The sequence below is a fragment of the Athalia rosae genome, chromosome 3 (genome assembly GCF_917208135.1).
Source record: "Athalia rosae chromosome 3, iyAthRosa1.1, whole genome shotgun sequence".
Taxonomy (NCBI): domain Eukaryota; kingdom Metazoa; phylum Arthropoda; class Insecta; order Hymenoptera; family Athaliidae; genus Athalia; species Athalia rosae.
In genome coordinates, this window is record NC_064028.1 from 25,326,541 (window position 1) to 25,345,408 (window position 18,868).

Consider the following 18,868-nt stretch of genomic DNA (forward strand, 5'->3'; position numbering starts at 1 on the left):
TATCTGTTTTGCTTTCATTATTATTCGTTATAATAGGAAGGTGCGAATCAAAAAAGTGCTGGGTGCAATATTCTTCAATATCCCTAGAATTCAGTCAACAGTTCATTTAATTATTATTCTTTTTTTTTGGTTTTTGGTTTTTTTTTTTTTTTTTTTTTTGTAATTATTTTATTCCCAATACTTTAGCAGTTGCCTCTAAACGCTTATGTACACAATGTTGTTACGATATTTGTCTTCGCCGTCTAAAAAAGCTCACAGTCTAATCTAATTCATTAGATAGATGTTATATGTATGTACTATAATTTTCATGTAACCCGCCTATACTGCACGAATTTTCATTTAATCCAACTTATTATTATCCGCATATGTATTGAATATTGTTTTTATGTATTCACAATAATTTACAACTAGTATGCATAGGTATATATTATGCATATCTATTACATACGTATAAGTATAAGTAACTCCATTAGATTTCGAGCAGTTCTCGCCAAGGTTCTTCAAATTCATTGAAGTTTTAGTACGTCGATACACCTTATATTCGTTTTTTTATGCTCTACCAAACGCGGGGCTAGAAATTCAAATCGAACTAGAAGAAGCGGAAGAAAACCATATTAAAGCAGGTTTTTCCTTAAAATTGCGAAAAAAATCGTTCATTTCTGCCAATTTCAAATTACACCAAAATCGGGTTGAAAGTAGTTGTAAATGTCTCGAACAATTCCCCTTGAAGAATTTCTTAGCCCGGACTTCCGTCACATTCTACAGCCTACCTAAAATCGGAGTAATTGAAATTACGTTTAAATTTAAAAATCAATAATCCTGTGCGACCAATCTTATTGTGGAGCTCATTTTGTGCAATTTTTTTAGATTGCTCTTGAGATTTCATTAGATTCGAACAACTCTTCCGAAAAACTTCTCGAAAACTAATAAATTTACTCGTATAATATAAATATTCTCTCACGCATTTTATGCAACATTAATATATACTATGTATATTCAACCTCAATATGCAGGGTACCTAATATGTTACGGCTATTCACTAATCTGGAATATTTCAACCGAATAATAATAATAATAATAATAATAATAATAATAATAATAATAATAATAATAATAATAATAATAATAATAATAATAATAATAATAATAATAATAATAATAATAATAATAATAATAATAATAATAATAATAATAATAATAATAATAATAATAATAATAATAATAATAATAATAATAATAATAATAATAATAATAATAATAATAATAATAATAATAATAATAATAATAATAATAATAATAATAATAATAATAATAATAATAATAATAATAATAATAATAATAATAATAATAATAATAATAATAATAATAATAATAATAATAATAATAATAATAATAATAATAATAATAATAATAATTTTCTCTCATCGCCGTCAGCGTGAATAAGTTCCTACGACCACTTGGTGGCTTCTTCACAATGTTAATACGGTACGATTCTTTTATATACATATAATTATCTAGATATATATACCTATTCATTTGTATGATAAGTATCTATGTACGTGTGTATACATCTACATCGTACTTCCTAATTAACACATGAAAAATATTTTTATTCATCAATGTATTTTTTTGTCGCATCATATGCGAGAATTCTTTGTTCAATTATTAATTCGATTTTGTTATTTTTTTTTTTCTTAATTTTGGATTTTCTTATTCATCTGGTTTTCTTATGAAATTTACGAGTTTTTATAATTTTTTTCCTAAATAGTTTTCGTATAGTAATATATCGTTATCATGTCAGTAATAATACTCATATATATCGTATATTTCTAAAATTCACTTCTTTAGAAAATAATGCCATAGCTGTAATATTATAATTGTTATATGTATCTGAACTTTGCTATATAGTATATACGTATATATATGTGTGAATGTATATATATATATACATACATACATATACATTCATTTACTTCAGTATATATAGTGTTTTTCCTCTTTTTTGTATTTTACTTTTACTTACATGTATATCAATTGAACGTGTTAACGATCGGTTTTTTCTTTTTCTCTCTTATTTATATTATATATAATATATGGTATATATTTTCCAACATTATATAGATGTATACATATAATATGTATATAATTATTTAGGTATATTATCGGTTTTTTTTTTTCTTTGTGGCTTACTTATATTTTCTGTTTATTTCTAGTATTGTTATTCATAGCTTATTATGTTTTCATTTATTTCAGTTGATCGAGTAATTTTTTTCTTCTTGCTTTAGTTATCATCTTCATATTGTCATCGTTCTTCATCTACGGTTAAATATCGTTTCAATCTTCTATGAGTACTATACTATATATTATAACATTTATAAAAATTCTTTTTCTTTTATTGTCTGATGCAGGGTACACGCGATAATGTTCTATCCTTTTTACGCGTCTCTCCTTCGGTGCAAGTTCTATTTGTTTGCTTCTTACCCATTGAATATTCCGGGCACTTTTATGCAGCAAACGCACGAATTTCCATTCGCTTGTTTTTCGCGATTTTAGCTTATAATTTTTTGCTTATCATCAAATTTTAGTTTTCTATTTAAATATTCTTTTCTTCAATTCAGTTACTTAACTAGATGTATACTATATATATGTATATATATTTTTTTTTCATTTTTTTTTGGCGTAGAAAAGCTAATGCACAAATGTATATAGGCATATATGTATGTATTATCGGTAGAATTTTTTTTTTTTTTCTCATTTTAGTATTCTATCCTTCCTCTTTCTCGTTCTTTACTCATTAGTTTTTTCCCCCGTCTCTTCCCTTCCATATGCTTATCGAGAGTAACGATCATTCGTAACTTTCCCATTCATATGTAATTAGGATTGTTTCAAAATAATTCATAATTTTTGTCGTCTCCTTTCTCACGTTGAAGGATATTCGATTTAACCCTTGTCTTTTTCCGAATACTTTGCTATTTGTTTGTGAATCCAGGGTACGTATTTCGGTACGTAAGCATATACGCCAGGTAATTTTGGGTGAGCGCATTTTATACCCCAACTGACTATACCGCCGACAAACCAACGCTCCTTGTCTCTGTCATCTCGACACAGAAGTGGACCACCTGAATCACCCTGAAATTATTACGATAAAATTTTTATTGCACGTCCGCATCAATTCCTCCATTTCTGTAATTTTGATTGTAATTATTGTTACTATGATTTTTTTTTGTTTTTTTTTTGTTTTTGTTTTTTGTTTTTTGTTTTTTTTTTTTGCAAAAATCGAGATGTAAGCCAATGTTTTCAAATTTTTCGAAATTCCTCTCGATCGCACTCACCTGACAAGCGTCTTTACCTCCTTCTGGGTAACCTGCGCATATCATACCTTCGGTTACGTTCAATTCTTTGTGTTGAAGCCACTGATTGCAAATATCTCTGTTTAAAACCGGAACGTTTACTTCGTTTACCGCTGGTTCGTATTCTGAAACTGTGATTAAATTTTCATCGGTATAGTTTTCTTTCTTCTCTCGTTTAACATTCTCTAAGAGCGTTCGAAGTCTGCCGATTTTTCAGTGAAATCGGATTCTATTTTCCATTTTAAAATCGTACTCACCATCCGTGTCTTCTTTTTTCCCCCAACCAATGACTGTGCAAATTTTACCCGGCATCAGCTCCGTGTTCACGGTTGGTAGACAAACCGGCCTGAGATGATCGTGGAATTGAACTCGGTCCTCGAGCTGAAATAAATTTGACAACGAAACGGAAATATTCATGAGTCGATCGGACGGTCTGGTTTAAAGAAATCGCCTCACCTGGAACAGGGCGACGTCGTTGTCGTGGGCGACTCCGAGGTTGTAGTTTGGATGAGGAACTACCCTTTTCACTTTGACTTTTTGACCGAGATAAGTGTGAGCGTGTCGTCTCGTTATTCCTAATTGGATTGTCCAGCCCGATACTTCGGAGTGACTGAAGCTGAAAAAAATAAAAGGTAATTGAAAAAAAAAAAAAAAAAAAAAACGTTCAACAAAATGAAAAAAGGAACTTGACTCACTTTCCCACGCAATGCGACGCTGTCAAAACCCATTGATCGGCTATGAGGACACCAGCGCAGTAAAAAACTTGCTCAGGTCCGCCTAAAAGGGCTGCTAAAAATGGCCAATCACCGGGCGCCGCTTCCACTCCGCCAACAATACGAGTTTGTACTTTGGAATTACCGTAGACGTGTCTACGACGTCCACAGCCTGCGAAGGTACGTCATAAAATGAGAGCCCGATCGAAGATTTTTTTTTTTTTTTTTTGATTCCCGTTACAATTATTTTCCATGTACGTCGGATCTTGGTCGTTCGGATTTTTGTCTTTTTTCCCAAGTACAACTCACCATACTCCGAACAAGCGAGTTCAACGGTTGGATAAGATTCGTATTTGCTACATCTTCGAAGTTCTTTCAATATGTTGGTGTTGGTTTTTTGCGCAAGTCGCCACCTGACCGATGTCTCGATTTTTTGCGGTGGCATCGGAAAGTTTGTACCGTTCCTCGACAGTACCGATGAATTGGCGACCCTTTAACGAATGAATAGCCTGTCTGATGCCGCGTGTTACGTTGAATCCACAAATCACGATCATTGCCATACTCACGTGTAACCGAGGAAAGAGCATATCTGATGCGGCGACGTCGTAGCGTCCCAATTCCTCACACACGCTGGCGAAAAGTCACCGTTTTCCGCGTGATATATCTCCAAACGACCCCTACCAATGTCTCCGTTTCTTTCGCTCAGCCTTACTATAGAAATTACCATTGATCAATGCATTAATCTAGGCAGCCTCGCGCGGGTATCGTTCGCGGGATTCTCGAAGCTCATCGCCCGGACGAAGTTATCCGATACTTTCGCGATCCCTCGGTAGAAAAAAGCCAACTCCTTTTATCGAGAACAATGATTTTCAGAGGAAACATCGTTGGTCACAACTAATCCAACTTGTACGTAGCAAGAGACGTAGGAACCGAGTTTATTCGCGCGACACCATTGTATTCGAACGCCGAATATTAATGGAAAGTGGGATGTGACCATCGGAGCCGATTTCTTTCATTTCAAAGCCGTTATCGTTCGTTTGTTTTTACTCACGGCAATTCCTTTCGTCCTGTCCCCAGGGGCAGTCGATTACCCCGTCGCATATATGGAGACTGGACATGCACCGTCGTTCGCCGCAATGTAACACTCTGTCCGATGAGATGGAGTCATCGTTATCGGCTAACGCACCACCGGATGGTGGTACCGTAGGTCCACCGCATTCTCCGCAACCAATTTCGTCGGTTTGATCAGCACAGTCAACGTGACCGTCGCAACGCCAATCGACCGGAATACAACGCGTACCGTCGCACTGAAAACCGCTCGTGCAAACTGGAATTTTAATCGAAATTGTTATCACTAGTCGCTCTTTTCTCTTTCCCCGTCGTTTTCGTTTTTGTTCGCCATTCGCGATGGCGAGTTCGTCGAAAATATCCCTTGTCTTCTGACATGTTTCAACGAGCGGATGACAAGGGTAAATATACCTGTACGTACACAGCTATAAATATATCGATAAAATATATTTCGGCACTTTTTGCAACGATTAATTTCATTCCGTGGTGGCTTATAACCGACCGGCGTGAAGGTCGCGGGCGTTTATCGTTAAATATGGATTTTTCAATTACTTTTCCATTAGTGTCGCCATGCTGCTGCGGAGCTTATGTATAAGAATTCAACGATATGTGGAGACACACGAGTGTGACGGTATGGGAGATGAAATATGACGGCAGTCCAAGTCCCGTGCCACAAATTTGTCCTGAACTTGTTTTTTTCTTTTTGCTTGTATTTTTGATTGTTTGTAAAATTTTATTTTATTCACTGAGAGACTCGCCTGGTTTCTCGGCTCGTTTCGCCGCCTCGATGACCTCTCGATGACCGACGCAAACGTCGGGGTCAGCATTCTCCGGAAAAAGGTCGCACTCCAGATAATCCGGTAAGGTCAGTCCGAAGACTTCCAAAAAGAATCCACAGCGTCTCTTCGTTTCTGGAACGATGATGTTGCGATATCGTCTCAGTTTAGGAAGAAAAAGGAAATGGTCTTATCATAAAAACGAATAAATTATTTCACTCACGATAACAGAGACTCCGGCAAGGTCTCACGACTTGACCTCGCGCCCCACATTTCGGTACAAATACGCTGCATAAAAATAATGCCGCGAGTTCGTAACAACGAACATCTACGACGGCGTCGTAAAGCTCGAGTTCGTGTTGAGCGTCTCTTTGACCGAAATTTCCCATGTAGTTTGGAAATAGCGTAAAGTTATAAGGTATCTGTAACGAGAATTCTCTCGAGTATTTCGGTTTTCCTTGTTTGTCGCGACGGATGCGAAAATTCGAAAATTAGTAATTGAACCTCACGTGAAAACCGTAAATATGAAATTCACGTACCTTGTGGTATTGGCAAAACTTCACGATTACCGGTAGACAAATACCCGGAGCTGGATTTTTTTGGGGAATCTCGATTCTCGACGGACTCGGAATGGCGACCACACCGGTTGAATAAATAGTCTTGTTCTCGAACCTCTGAACCGTGTAAGCTGGATAAGCTGAGTAAAAAAATGAAAAAGTAAAAACCGAGAACAGCCAGTCGATCGAGTTCTTATCCCTTACCGTCTCCGTCTTGCCCGTATCTATCACCTTTGAAATTCAATTGTATCGATATCTTTCGCTTCGACAATTGCACCGCCGAATTTATGCGGCGATATACATACACATAGGTACATACGTGCGTACATGTACGCATTGTACACGTGCACAGATTGAAACAATAGCGAGCTAACTGCCGTACAAAGTTCACTCAATTCCGTGCATGTATATCAGCCGTGTGCGTATATCTTCTGTGCAGCTGGCAATTGGCTCGAAGTGTATTTATACACAGCTGGCTTCGTAATAGAGTTAATAACGAACCAATTTTCCTCTTTCTTTTTTTTTTCACCAGCTCTTCACTTAGCGATCGATAACCGATTCTGCTCGCGTGTTTAGAATTTACGATGTATTTTTTTTTCATTTGTTCGCTTTATCTCCGTAATTTCTCTGGCGATGGAATTATTGTTTTCGACTCAAATAAAAGATTTCCACATTACTCACACTTGAAGTAAGCAGCGAGTCCTCCGGCTATGGCAAAAAGTGCTACGGCGTTTACTAAAACTTGAGCGAATCTGAAACGGAGTCTTCCTCTCGTAACGTAATGACTGCTGGGTCTTCTCATGTCTCTGATTATCTTTTGCCAAACGACAAAAGTTGTATGGAAAACATGAGAAATTAATTTTCAGGTATTGGAGGGGAAAATGAAATTAATTTTCAGGTATCGGAGGGAGAAATCGTTAATTGAGAACCGACCACAGACCATTTTCATAGACCCGTTACTTTTTTTTTCATCTTTAATCATCCCCCGGTATTTCCTCGACGATCGACGATCCGCCCGAGCAACGACGGTTTTCAACAATTTATCACAACCGAGGGAAAATTTAAGCATCTCATTTATTATTTTGCCATTCGAGACACCCGTGCAGTTCGAATGAAATCCGCTACCGCGGACGTTATCCAGCGATTAATCAACTGCAACGTTCTAGCGGGATACTAAAAAATTACCAGCGCAACTATAATTTTTAATTTACCGACCCTCCGATGTCGTGGTAAATGTCAATTAACAAAGTGAAATAATGAAAGGAGACCAAGTACAACAACTCACTCGGTGATGCAAGGACATGTTACTCCCGCTGTGAAATCTTACTATAGTCTGAAGACTCGCCGGCGTGCTCATTGATTTTGTGATGGGACTTCCGGGCGGATTCTCGGGCTCCGGTGCCAAGGCTCTTCCTGAAAATTCGAACGAATCCATGACCGTCTTTGCACCGATCACCGTCGTTTTCGTTGTACCCGGTGAACTTACCTGGCACTTTCCCGTTGGCATGTTTATGCGGAAGGAGAGGTGCTTCCATTGTTTTACTGGTGTAACTCGGTGAGCTCGTTTGACTGAAACTGTCCGACGATACGTTACTGTCTTGTCGCACGCTGATTGGTTTCGGTACGTTATTCTGCGATATGGCGCTCAGCGGGGGTGGTATGTTGGTGGTTTGCGTTGCCTTCGGCAATTTTTCAAGCTTCTCACCGACGGATTTATCCTTTTTTATCATACTGTTTTGGAGCATGTTTCTAGCCTTTTGCATGTCCGCGTCGTATCTTGTCCTCTGATGTTGTTCGGTGGCCGTTATTTTATCTTGTATAAATCTTTTGTCGATCTCGGAACGCGGTGAAATGTTCGGAATATCATCGAACTTCGAGGTTTCGTTAACAAGGTCAGATTTTTCTTGTAACCTTCGTTCGAAGTCGCGCGAAGCGTTTCGCAGGTCGTCAAACTTTGATCTTTCAGCATTCGACGAAGACTGTAGCTGCTTAACACCTTGAAGATCGCTGGTACGTTCCAACAAACGCTTTTCGAGGTCCTTGGAGGCTTTTTGGAGCTCTTCGAGATTGCTCGGCTTCCCTGCCGATCGCTGTTTATCCTTATCCGAGTCGTCGCTGACATCTTTGGAAACGTTCCGACCACCCAAATCGATCAGTTTTCTATCCTCGGATAACGGAGGTTGCTGCCAAGGGCTTCCCGAGGCAGATGCGGATGTCAAATTTCTTTGTCCGGGCTGTCCCCTAGACCCTGGCTTCGGGCAACTTGATTCAGCTTTTCCAACGCCTGTATTTTTATCGTCGGATATACGCGTCGATCTCTTCGGTCCACTCTGTTGCAACGGTATCGGTCGTTCGTTTTTGCATCTCTTCGGTATCGCCGGAGCTCGGAGCGGAATCGGTGGTGGTGCAACCTGAACGAATATCGAAGAAAAAAGAAACAATGCTTTTTTTCCCTATTCTCTTTGCGTTCAAATCTGGGTGTTGTGTACCGCTTTGTGTTGTCGCCGGGGTGTAGGTGTCCCTTGGACAACGGTAGTGTAACGAAAAAGTGTTCGCGGATTGTTTTTCAGTTCGGTGTTCTGATTTTCGTAGCGTCTCGTTTAATTGTCATTACTTTGGTCAATGAAGAAGCTCTTGACGTACGACATTGGAAAACCTGTAAAAATAATCACGCTTATGAATTCAGAACGTGAGACACCGTCCGACGTTAAGAGTGCAGGCATTACGTCTCGGCAGAGAGCTTCTCCTAATAATTTTTGTTCAAACCATTCGCGACCATACCCAAGTTGTTGCGGTCCCTCCCGGACCGCTCGAACTGACAAACAACGAACAAACCGACTGCTGCGTAGGCATTGACCTAACAACTCCCCCCAACTCCCGGAGGTAGCTCCACGCTCCGAACGAGACGGTCGAATGCATCAACGAATTCAGACTTACGGACGGGCTTCTTTTCAGACAAATATCAAACAACGGAATGCCGTATTATGCGGAAGAGAGGAGTTTCGAATAGGAATTCTCTCCGCAAAGTAAACTATGTAGGTGTTAATGGACGCGCGTGACCAGTTTTGTTTCGAATTGCGACACGGTGATAGTTTTTTTTCTCTCCAACATCGAAACTCACCGTTGGGGCCGCGGAATGACGTCGTGGAATCGGCGGTGGTATCTGAGCATCGTTCCCGGTAGCGGTAGGTGGCGGTTCCGGAAGTAAAGACGTACGCGTCGGAAGACCTACGCTGTGCGTTCTGCTTTGTCTGAAAAGTTAAAGAGTCAGCGAATGATGAATCGAACGGAAATAGAACGACTCAAACGGAACGATTGGAATATTTCGGCCACGGGAAAGTGGAATTCATTTTCTCTTTTTTTGTTCGCTGCTTCGACGCAGATAGGGAGATTGCAGGGGAGAGGGTTTATTTTCTAATGGGAATTGAAACGGGGATGTAATTCACGTGATTCGCGTGATGATTACAAGCCAAAAACAGGCAATAGTAAATACGCGAAGGAAATCAAGAGCCGCGGGGAATATACTTTGATGTAGAATATCTCTTTGATCGAGAGTTTACGTATACAGGCATAGATGATATCTGCGGATACGTGTGCATGTATGTATATTTGTATCGCTATAAATATTATACAATCCGGAGAAGTTTGGGAACTCGTTTCATGTGTTCCCGTCGATCCCAATCGAACGATCGGGTCGCGTTACAATCTTTGAAACATTTGTACGATTATTTTCTCGTTTTCATTTTGATCAGTTTGAATTTGCATATTGGTTCTCGGTTGATGTATCCATTGAATTTCAACTACACTTTAATTGTATGTACTCGGTTGAGTTGTACTCGCCTTGGTTGATATGTCGGACTAGTGTCGCCGCCGTGGGACTCCGTTCCCGACATCTTAAGCCCTGCAAGATGAATCAACTAAAAATACATCCCGTTGATAGCTTTCAACGAAAATCTTTGTTCTCGTACCAATTATTCTTTGGCGTGATTTCTTTCTTTCTCACTTCACCTCGCGTCATTTTATTTTTTCTGCTGACAAACGAAATCATATGACCGCGAAAAAAGAAGAAAAATTTAACTTGTAGAAGAACGAGCAGCTGCGTCGGCAATTTTCATCAATCCCCTCGCAGAAAATCGAAGGAGAGAGTGCGCGGAGAGTAAATATAAGTCTTTTGAATTTTTATACGTAGAAAAAAAACTAGAGCTTAAAAATAAAATTCGTTGATTTTCATTTGCATTACTATAGACCGCGTACTGTACGTATCTACCGCGTAATGATATCACGACTCTGTGCAAGCGCAGCGCTGCGGCAACTCGTCCAATTCGTTTCGAAGGATTATCCGTTCGTGGAGGAGATTTTAAAAACGACGTTCCGCCGCGACCATTATAGAATTATGTCGGTGAAATAAATTTCGTTCCTTTTTTCTCTCGATATCTCGTGTAGTTTGTTTGTTTGTTGGTTTTTTTTTTTTTTAATTTATCAATAACTAGACAGTGAAATAACGTTCGAAATATGAATACTTTTCGAGTGGCACTTCTATTCGTACAGGGGAGCAAGATGGGCGAAACAACCCTTCTCAACGATTTCTTCACAACGTAAGAAGCGATTCAAAGTACAGAGTGTGAAACCTGCCTCGCCTGAGGATTTTCCGAAAAAAGCGAGCAAAGTGGATCTCGCGAGAAATTCTCATTGCCAGTGCGGGTACGTTGATAGGGTGTATGACGGAATGTGCTGTATAAACTTGTGCTGTGGTGCGATGCAGAAAACATTCATTTCTCTGAAAGAAGAATGGCCTCTACGGACTAAAATTGAGACACAGAATCGTCCGGATAAATTTGAAAAACGGTTTATCGGGATTCCCGGAATCGGAAGCCAGGGCTCTTGGTGAGATCGGCAAAATCGGTACAAGCGTATACACGTATACATATATGGAACCTCGAGTCTGATTCATTGTGATTGTAATTCCCCGCTGTAAATATATTTTACACCTTTTTGTGATAAGCCCCGTAGAATTTGCGACGCGAAAGTGAAATGGGAAAATTTTACGGGAAAATCTTCTCGCAGCTACCCGCGCATCTGTAAGACTACAAGTGCGGAGCAAAGTTCCCTTCGCCGTACAAAAGGGGGGAATCCAGCAGCCTCCGGGGCTACTATTCCAGCTCTCAACGTTCAACATTGACGAAGCACGCGATATAGCTGAAATGGGCATCCGGTATAGGAGAGAATCCGGAAAATAAGGGAGCTTCTAGAAGGCGAGATAAGAACTCCTCAAGATACCAAACCCTATTGGATCTGTCACTCATTGCCGGTACACTCTGCTTTTTCTCACGCGAGCTTTTAGAATCTATATCGAATCGAAGAGCTTCTCGCTCCCTTCTCTCACTTCTTTTTCCTTTACACTCTGTTTTCCCCCTCGTTTCTTTTTCCCCTTTTTCGCATACACGTTTTACTTTTCACCTCTTCTGCAAGGCTTGTACATTTTATTCCCATTATTATTGATTACGTGTTTCATTCTTATTTTCTTACCGCCTCGCGCGCTCTCATTCGTACGACTGTGTACAAGTATCTGCGGACTATACTACAAAGAGGCGAAACGAACGTACGTGTAACGCGTATTTATGAATCTACATTTTTTTCGTTCGATCGATCGAAATCGCCTCCTCTTTTGAATGCTGGCGATGTTATCAGTAGTCAGGCTCGAATAGCCTTTGTTCATTATACGCCTCTTAGACAAGAGCCGCATTAATTAATTCTAATTAAAAGTGATTGCGGCGTTTGTTCGATGTCGTGAATTATTCGATATACACTCGCACGTTATGAAACAAATTAATTTCACAAGTCTCTCGATATTGGCAAACAACGGACCCGGCGGTCTGATTGGCGACTGTTTATTCAGTCTCACATTTAATTTACTTTTATTTCTCAATGTGTACCCTGGGCGCGAACGGTCGCAAAAATTACGTGTAGGTATTTCCGTCGTCGTCGGTCTGTGAATTTTCCTTTCCAATCTGCGAAAGTTCGATTATCAATTTTCTGGTGCTTTTTGACGTGTAGGATACAAAATTAAAATCTATAATTGTTTTTCGACTTTCGTTTATTCCGTTCACCATGAATATGCATAAAAAGTCTTTCGCAATGGAAATCACATTCAATGTATGGTAATAATAGAAGTAATGAAGTTTCGCACAGAAACGAAGCAGAAAAATTCAAAAGTATTCAACTGAATCATCATCGCTCTGGATTCCCGAAATTTGAATATTGGCTTCTGATTTTTCACTTTCGAACGCTCGCCCGTCAATTTTTCCAACTATTTTTCTCTCTTGTTTCTCTCATTTCTATCGACGTATACTTCAAAGAAGCGTATCGACCGAAGCCAGCAGCAGACTCGCTATTCACGACACTGAAAGCTTCTTTTAAAAACGTTTTGTGCAAAAATTGTTTTTAATGTGATATAATTAGAGTCGAAACGTATTTCTATGGGTCTAATCATCCTATTCGACGTTAGCAGCTCGGTGTTATTGATCGGCGTCTAACGTGATATTGGCGGTAAAGGTTTGAATTTTATACTCGAATAGTATGATGCGTCGTACGATGAAATCTCGTTTATTCCACGCGTGTCCGATTGTCGCGTTTTATCATATAGCTGGATCCGCGAAGCGAACCCTAAATGGATCTTTATCGATCACTGACACGTAACGAATGGAAAACCAAGGTGGATTCCTATTTTTTCCGCCAGCGTGGCGTTAGGAGACCATAACGTAACGTAATGTGAGGGAAGCCAACATCCGTTTCAACCGAGACATGATCCAAGGACAATGCGCCCGGCGACTTGCCATACAATCGCACAGACATCCAAAATTGCCCGTCGTTGGTGAATTGTTTCATTTTTCAGTGAAGATATTCGGACAGTGGTTGTTTCGAAATATTGATTGTGCGGCGAAATCTTTTGCACCGATGTCATTTGGCGAGTCGTCTCTCGAGTCCCAGAGGACTGTATCATATTTATGCACACATGCAACATAAGCTACACTCACATTTATCTATGTGCATACAACTGCAGCGGACGACGCGCGCTAATCACGCAACCATTTTGTCATTTTCAATTATTTTACTCGCGATTCTGATATATTGATTTTATTTTTCTTCACTCTGGTTTTGCTTTCTCCAAATCCGGTTCGCGGGAACACCGCGGGCTCCAGCTCCTGTAGGCTTACCTTATAACCACCGGGACCTGGAGCGCGACAGGGAAAATCAATATGCATCACGTACATACGTACGTACATTTATGTACACCTACATACGTATATATTTATATGAGCATAGATTTCAGTACATCTATAACAGCTGGCGGTACATCAAGAGAAATGACTACAAAACTGTAGACGCCTGCGGATTATTAGAAAAATCGCATGCGTCGAAGACAATGTTTTATTCTTCGACGTATGAAGATGACGAAGACGAGGATGAACAATGAACGATACCTGAATACGTTAACGGAACAATTCATGTGGTAAGAACTTTGTAGTGGACCGGATTTCATTTATCTATTTATTCGTCTCTTCCCTAATATTTTCGCTCGCGCAGATTTTAGTGTCCGTTAGCGAACTTTAGTACTGGTTACCGAAAAATAGTTCTTGCAAACATGACATGTAGTTGGGTTTTCTATTCAGTCGCTAGAAGGTCCAAGTTCCGAAGAAAACGGAACTTGACAAGCGACAAATCTCGACCAAATTCGCAGACCTTCGAGAAGATCGTTTCTTTTTCATTTTTTGTTTCAATTTTTTTCCGCTCACGAGTAATTTTATCGAACCGATTCAAACAAAAATTATTCACAGCAACATTACCGGATCATTTTGAAACTGGTCCGACCGGTCCAGGATAAACCCACCCGATCGCAATATTTATTTGTGTCGCATTAGAGACACGTCATTTGGATTTGTAGTCTTGCCGTGTCATTTTCTTCCTTTTTTTTTTTCTTGTTTTCTATCATTCAACTCCACATTATTGGAAAACACGCAAAGTCAATTAGACAGAGTTCCCTCGTTTTAGTACCCCCGCGCATACACAGTGCCCACTATACGGAGGGCCATAACCACTAATCCAGTTTGCCGCCATTTAACGCATACATATAGCTGCCTTACTATATCTGCACATACCATGTGCATGCCGTCGTTTCACACATGTTTCTCACATAATTGTAACCATGTGGAAAAGTAATAATTTTCCAACAGGATCAACCAAGAGCCCATTTTCCTCAACGATTGAATTTCAGAATTCTAAGAGACCTCGTTTCGCCAGTTGTACGTCCTACTCTTTCGATTGTTCGAGAACAAAAAACGGATCAATCAAAGCTAAACAGCAACAGTAACAACAACAGGATTCCGTAGAAAGAAAAGTGTAAGGTATAAGTTCACCTGTATAATGGGAAAAAAGTAAGAGGAGAAAACTCGAAGGCGGAACGAGAGAAGAAAAAAGAAAGAGTACAGAGAGAGAGAATGAAAAAAAAATGGAATAAAATGAAAACAGCGAAGGGGATGAAGAGGATGTGGTGTGTATGAAAAGGGAAAGAGTGTTACAACAAACAAAATAAAATGAAATAGAATAAAATGGAGTCAAAATTTAAAAAAATAAAGAAAAAACGAGAGAACTCGATAGCAACGTTGCCGGACCCGCCGGCGTGTAAGCTTTTCACTTTTTTGCCTTCTATAGAAATCGAGAGATGCGAGGGGATGGGAAGACGTGGAAAAGTCCGAGGGGTACGAGAGCAAAAGGAAAGACCAAGAGAGAGTTGCCGGTTTGCAACGCGCCGAAGAGAAACGACAACGAAAATATGTAGCACTGCGGTACGTGATAAATATATACACATGTATGTATATATGCGTATGTATAATGTATATACGGAATACGTGTACCTACATGCGTGTGCATACAGATATGGGTGTATATGAACAAGTCCGTTCGTGTGAGACGTACACGGCCGAAACAAAATTTCTCAACTTGGACAGAACGCCTTCTTATAGTGCCTTCGAGAATTTTGCGTGAAATTTCACATTTTCCTCTATTAATGACTCTAGTGTAAAGCAGATCGAAGTTAGTCAAATGCTTGACATTTGCCGCAACCGCGTGTTCCGAATAGAAATCGTGCGAGGACGAAGCCAAAATCGAGAAAATAGCGCGAAACTCGACGATATCTCTTTTTAACAAATATTCGGTACCTACCTCTTGGAAAAATGATAACCCCGACCTTTTCAGAACTTTCAGAAAACTTAATTTTGACCATTTCAAGAGCACAAATTGGCCAAAATTAGCCACCGCCATTTTGTATCTGTTGTTCACTTCGAAAAATGGATTCCTCGTTCAAAAAGCTCAAGGATCCCCAACTTTCAGAGTGGAAATATGCAAACTCGAAAAAAAAAATTCCAATTTCTTTTTGTTCGAGCGCAAATAAATGTTGTCAACAGGGACCAAAAATTTGCCAAAAAAATTATCTCGAGTTTTTTTTTTACTTTTGTCTTTTTTTTCGCGCAATTGAGGATCGAACAATAGTGATTTTGACGAATATCACGTTTCCCGCTAATTAGGAACTATCGGATCAAACCATTGATTTCGAAAAATCCAAAATTTGACACGAATACGGAGAACTGAAGGAAAATAAAAAGGAACTTCTCTCAAAGGGATCGTTTGCCACCCTTAACACGGTTAGCTCTCTTTCTTTTGTTGTATCTCTTTCACTTATCAATTCCCGTCGCTCTGGTCTTCGAGTACTCTAATTCTATTCATCATTGGCTTACGATCGCTTCAGGGTCTGACTTACCAGCTGACTATTAGGGCTCAATTAGGCAGACTAATTATAATACCAAATTGGAATAATGTTGTAACTTTCAAAGCCCGTTATCGTTACGCGATGAAAATTATCACTCATTTTCGCGAAATTTCAGAGAACTGACGCGATTCGGATGTGAATGGCGATGATACGGCGAAAAAATGTATATCGGAAGTAAGAAACGCTCGAGAAAATGAAATTAATCAATAAAAATTTGGTAAATTTGTTTCATATTTGGTATTCGCATCTACGTTCGCTGTACGTGGCTATACGTGTATACTTACAGTCCTCGGCAGTCAAGTTTCCTTCCTGTTTCTGCATTTTGTCTTTTCCTTCGAATCGCGTTAGGTGTGTCTTCGTTCCATTACCATTACCAGCTAATTCATGTAATATTCGTTTTTCTATGTGTATATATATATTTTTCCGTGTTTTTTCCTCGTAAAAAACGACAATAGATCGTCGACGTATAGTCGTGATGTATAAAAGAAAACGAAAAGAATTAAGGTTTTTTATACAAAGAATCACAAGCTTGAAGATATCGTCGGTTATGATTGGGGGTAATTATTTTATCGACGACGACGACGACCGCAGTTGCAGCAACGGCGACGGCGATCGTGAACAAGTTGCAGGGGCGGTACGATGACCAAGTTTTTTCCATTAATTTTAATAATCTTAATTGAAATATAATTAATTTGAACATCAGATGATTCAATTGATTTAATACATCGCAGTTGATGTCGACAACCAGTGTATGGGGATGAAATTTCATTTTAAACTTTACCATAATAAAATGATAAAATTTTATCAAAACTTTTTCAGTAGATAGATCGTTTATAAATTTGTGGTATTTCCAAGTTTGATTATTCAGTTACTCGTTCATTTTGTCTTCGAAGAAATTTCAATCGATAGGAAATAATCTGATTACAACTGTCGCTATTCAGAGTCGCTGGAAACGTACGTCAAAAATTTCGCAATCCTCATTTATCCCTCAGGATGAGATCGCGTCGCCCCAAAACATCATCTTCATCCACCAGAGGTATCGTCGATGTTACGCGCCTACAATTAAACCTTTTTTTCTTTTACTATGAAATTGAAAAGAGTAAAACGGCTGAACCCTACCTCTCTGTTTTCGTCTATTCTTCTACAGCTTTTAATTTTCATTGATTAGTCGGGTTTATGGAGATTTTAGTCGATTATGCGTATTACTCGCGTCGTTCTGTTTTTGATGAAAAATAAAATACCACGCACTTCTTTTGGCCCCCCGTAGAAAACGTGACAAACCCTTTGGCAGAACTCTTCAAGTTTTTACTTTTTGGATCTTCGATATTTGTCGTTTCGTTTCAAATCCACTTTATTTTCGGATGCACCGCCCGTTTTAGGTATGAAATAAATTAGGGGGGGCTGAGGGGGGAGGGGGGCGTCCCGAGAGGGTGGTATAAACGGGACACGTGGGTGGATGGACGGGGCGCGTACTACGAGCGTGGGTGTTAGCGTACAACTGAAATCCAAAGGTCTCGACACCCCCCGTGCAACTCTTAGCCCCCAGGCGTCTGCCTCCCCCGTTTTTCTGATTTCTACCCCCAACCCTCCCTGTAGCATCCACAGCTAGCACCAGAACAGATCCACGAGTTTGCGCTCTGGGGATCGTGCAAAACGAAAACGGTCGACCGTTCGCTGGAACGGTGAAGGGAGAGAGAGAGGCAGCGCAAGCACGGAGACGGGGAGAAAGAGACAGCGAGAGGGACGATGGAATGTATTTTACACAGATATAGTGTAACGCCACAAGCGATTCCCTGCCGTCGTTTAGATTCTGTAACGTGTTATTACAGGGATTCTCTTATTTTCATTTCGTTGGTGATTTTTTCATCTTGTTTTTTTTTTTTTGTCAAGAATCAACATCAACGATATTCAAAACCATTGGAAATTATTACGTAGCGAACGTCCCGAGCATTTCCTCGTAGCGCAGATTCTTGCGTACGTAATGCATCTCTTCAAACTTCTCAGGATCATTTTCGATAAAGTTGAACACGACGTGATTTCGGAAAGAATCGATAAAAAAAAATGTCGTTTCAAAGTTCAGATTCCGAATCCGATCCAAACGATAATTTCGAACGGAAATGTAACGGACGTTTTATCGAAAACAATTGGAGAAAATTATGATGTAGAGGTGAACCGATATCGGTCTCCGAATTCGAGTGTATAGCTCGAAATAAAAATGATGAATCATCGGATTGATATAATCCTTGTCTCTTCTCATTCTTTCGCACACTAATGTCTCGGATTCTGCAAAAAGCAGGGATCGCCGGTTATACAGCGATGTCTCGGTTAGTGTATACGGGGCGTTTGCGGTTTTACGCGGATGAAAGGATTCGGAGTGAGGACTCGAAAGGGGGATTTCTCCGCTACCGGACGTTACGTCCTCTCTGTGTGTGTAGCAACACGTACACGTTATACGTGTACATATGTATGCGCTCGGTACAGCCTCCCACATGTCGAAAGGCTTTGAGAAGAGTATCTGATTTAATTCAATCCTACGGGAAAACGACCCCCCGTATCTCCCGGAGATCTCTCCCTCTCTCGC

The 18,868-nt window shown here is 39.7% G+C and overlaps 1 protein-coding gene across 1 annotated transcript; it reads right to left on the minus strand.

Annotated features, from left to right (window-relative positions):
- Window positions 1–1,418: 1,418 nt before the first annotated feature.
- Window positions 1,419–17,752, minus strand: LOC105686776 (atrial natriuretic peptide-converting enzyme). Its single transcript, XM_048652041.1, has 18 exons — window positions 17,407–17,752; window positions 16,572–17,343; window positions 10,305–10,365; window positions 9,586–9,715; window positions 7,951–8,875; window positions 7,750–7,877; window positions 7,146–7,278; window positions 6,447–6,604; window positions 6,131–6,329; window positions 5,890–6,042; window positions 5,115–5,390; window positions 4,630–4,774; window positions 4,373–4,554; window positions 4,046–4,235; window positions 3,807–3,966; window positions 3,608–3,731; window positions 3,333–3,481; window positions 1,419–3,129 (listed from the first exon to the last, which is right to left on the minus strand). The coding sequence occupies exons 2-18, from the start codon at window positions 16,606–16,608 to the stop codon at window positions 2,941–2,943; spliced, it is 3,339 nt and encodes a 1,112-aa protein (XP_048507998.1). The 5' UTR covers window positions 16,609–17,343; window positions 17,407–17,752; the 3' UTR covers window positions 1,419–2,940.
- Between the last annotated feature and the right edge of the window lie 1,116 nt (window positions 17,753–18,868).

Bases quoted from the DNA above. Each gene is read 5' to 3' on its own strand.
- LOC105686776 (XM_048652041.1), bottom strand. From the start codon at position 16,608: ATGCAGAAACAGGAAGGAAACTTGACTGCCGAGGACT. The intron at 8,876-9,585 runs GTGAGTTTCGAT...ATATTCGTTCAG, and splicing joins GTCATTCCGCGGCCCCAACG to GTTGCACCACCACCGATTCC. The intron at 5,391-5,889 runs GCGAGTCTCTCA...TTAAAATTCCAG, and splicing joins GAAACGAGCCGAGAAACCAG to TTTGCACGAGCGGTTTTCAG.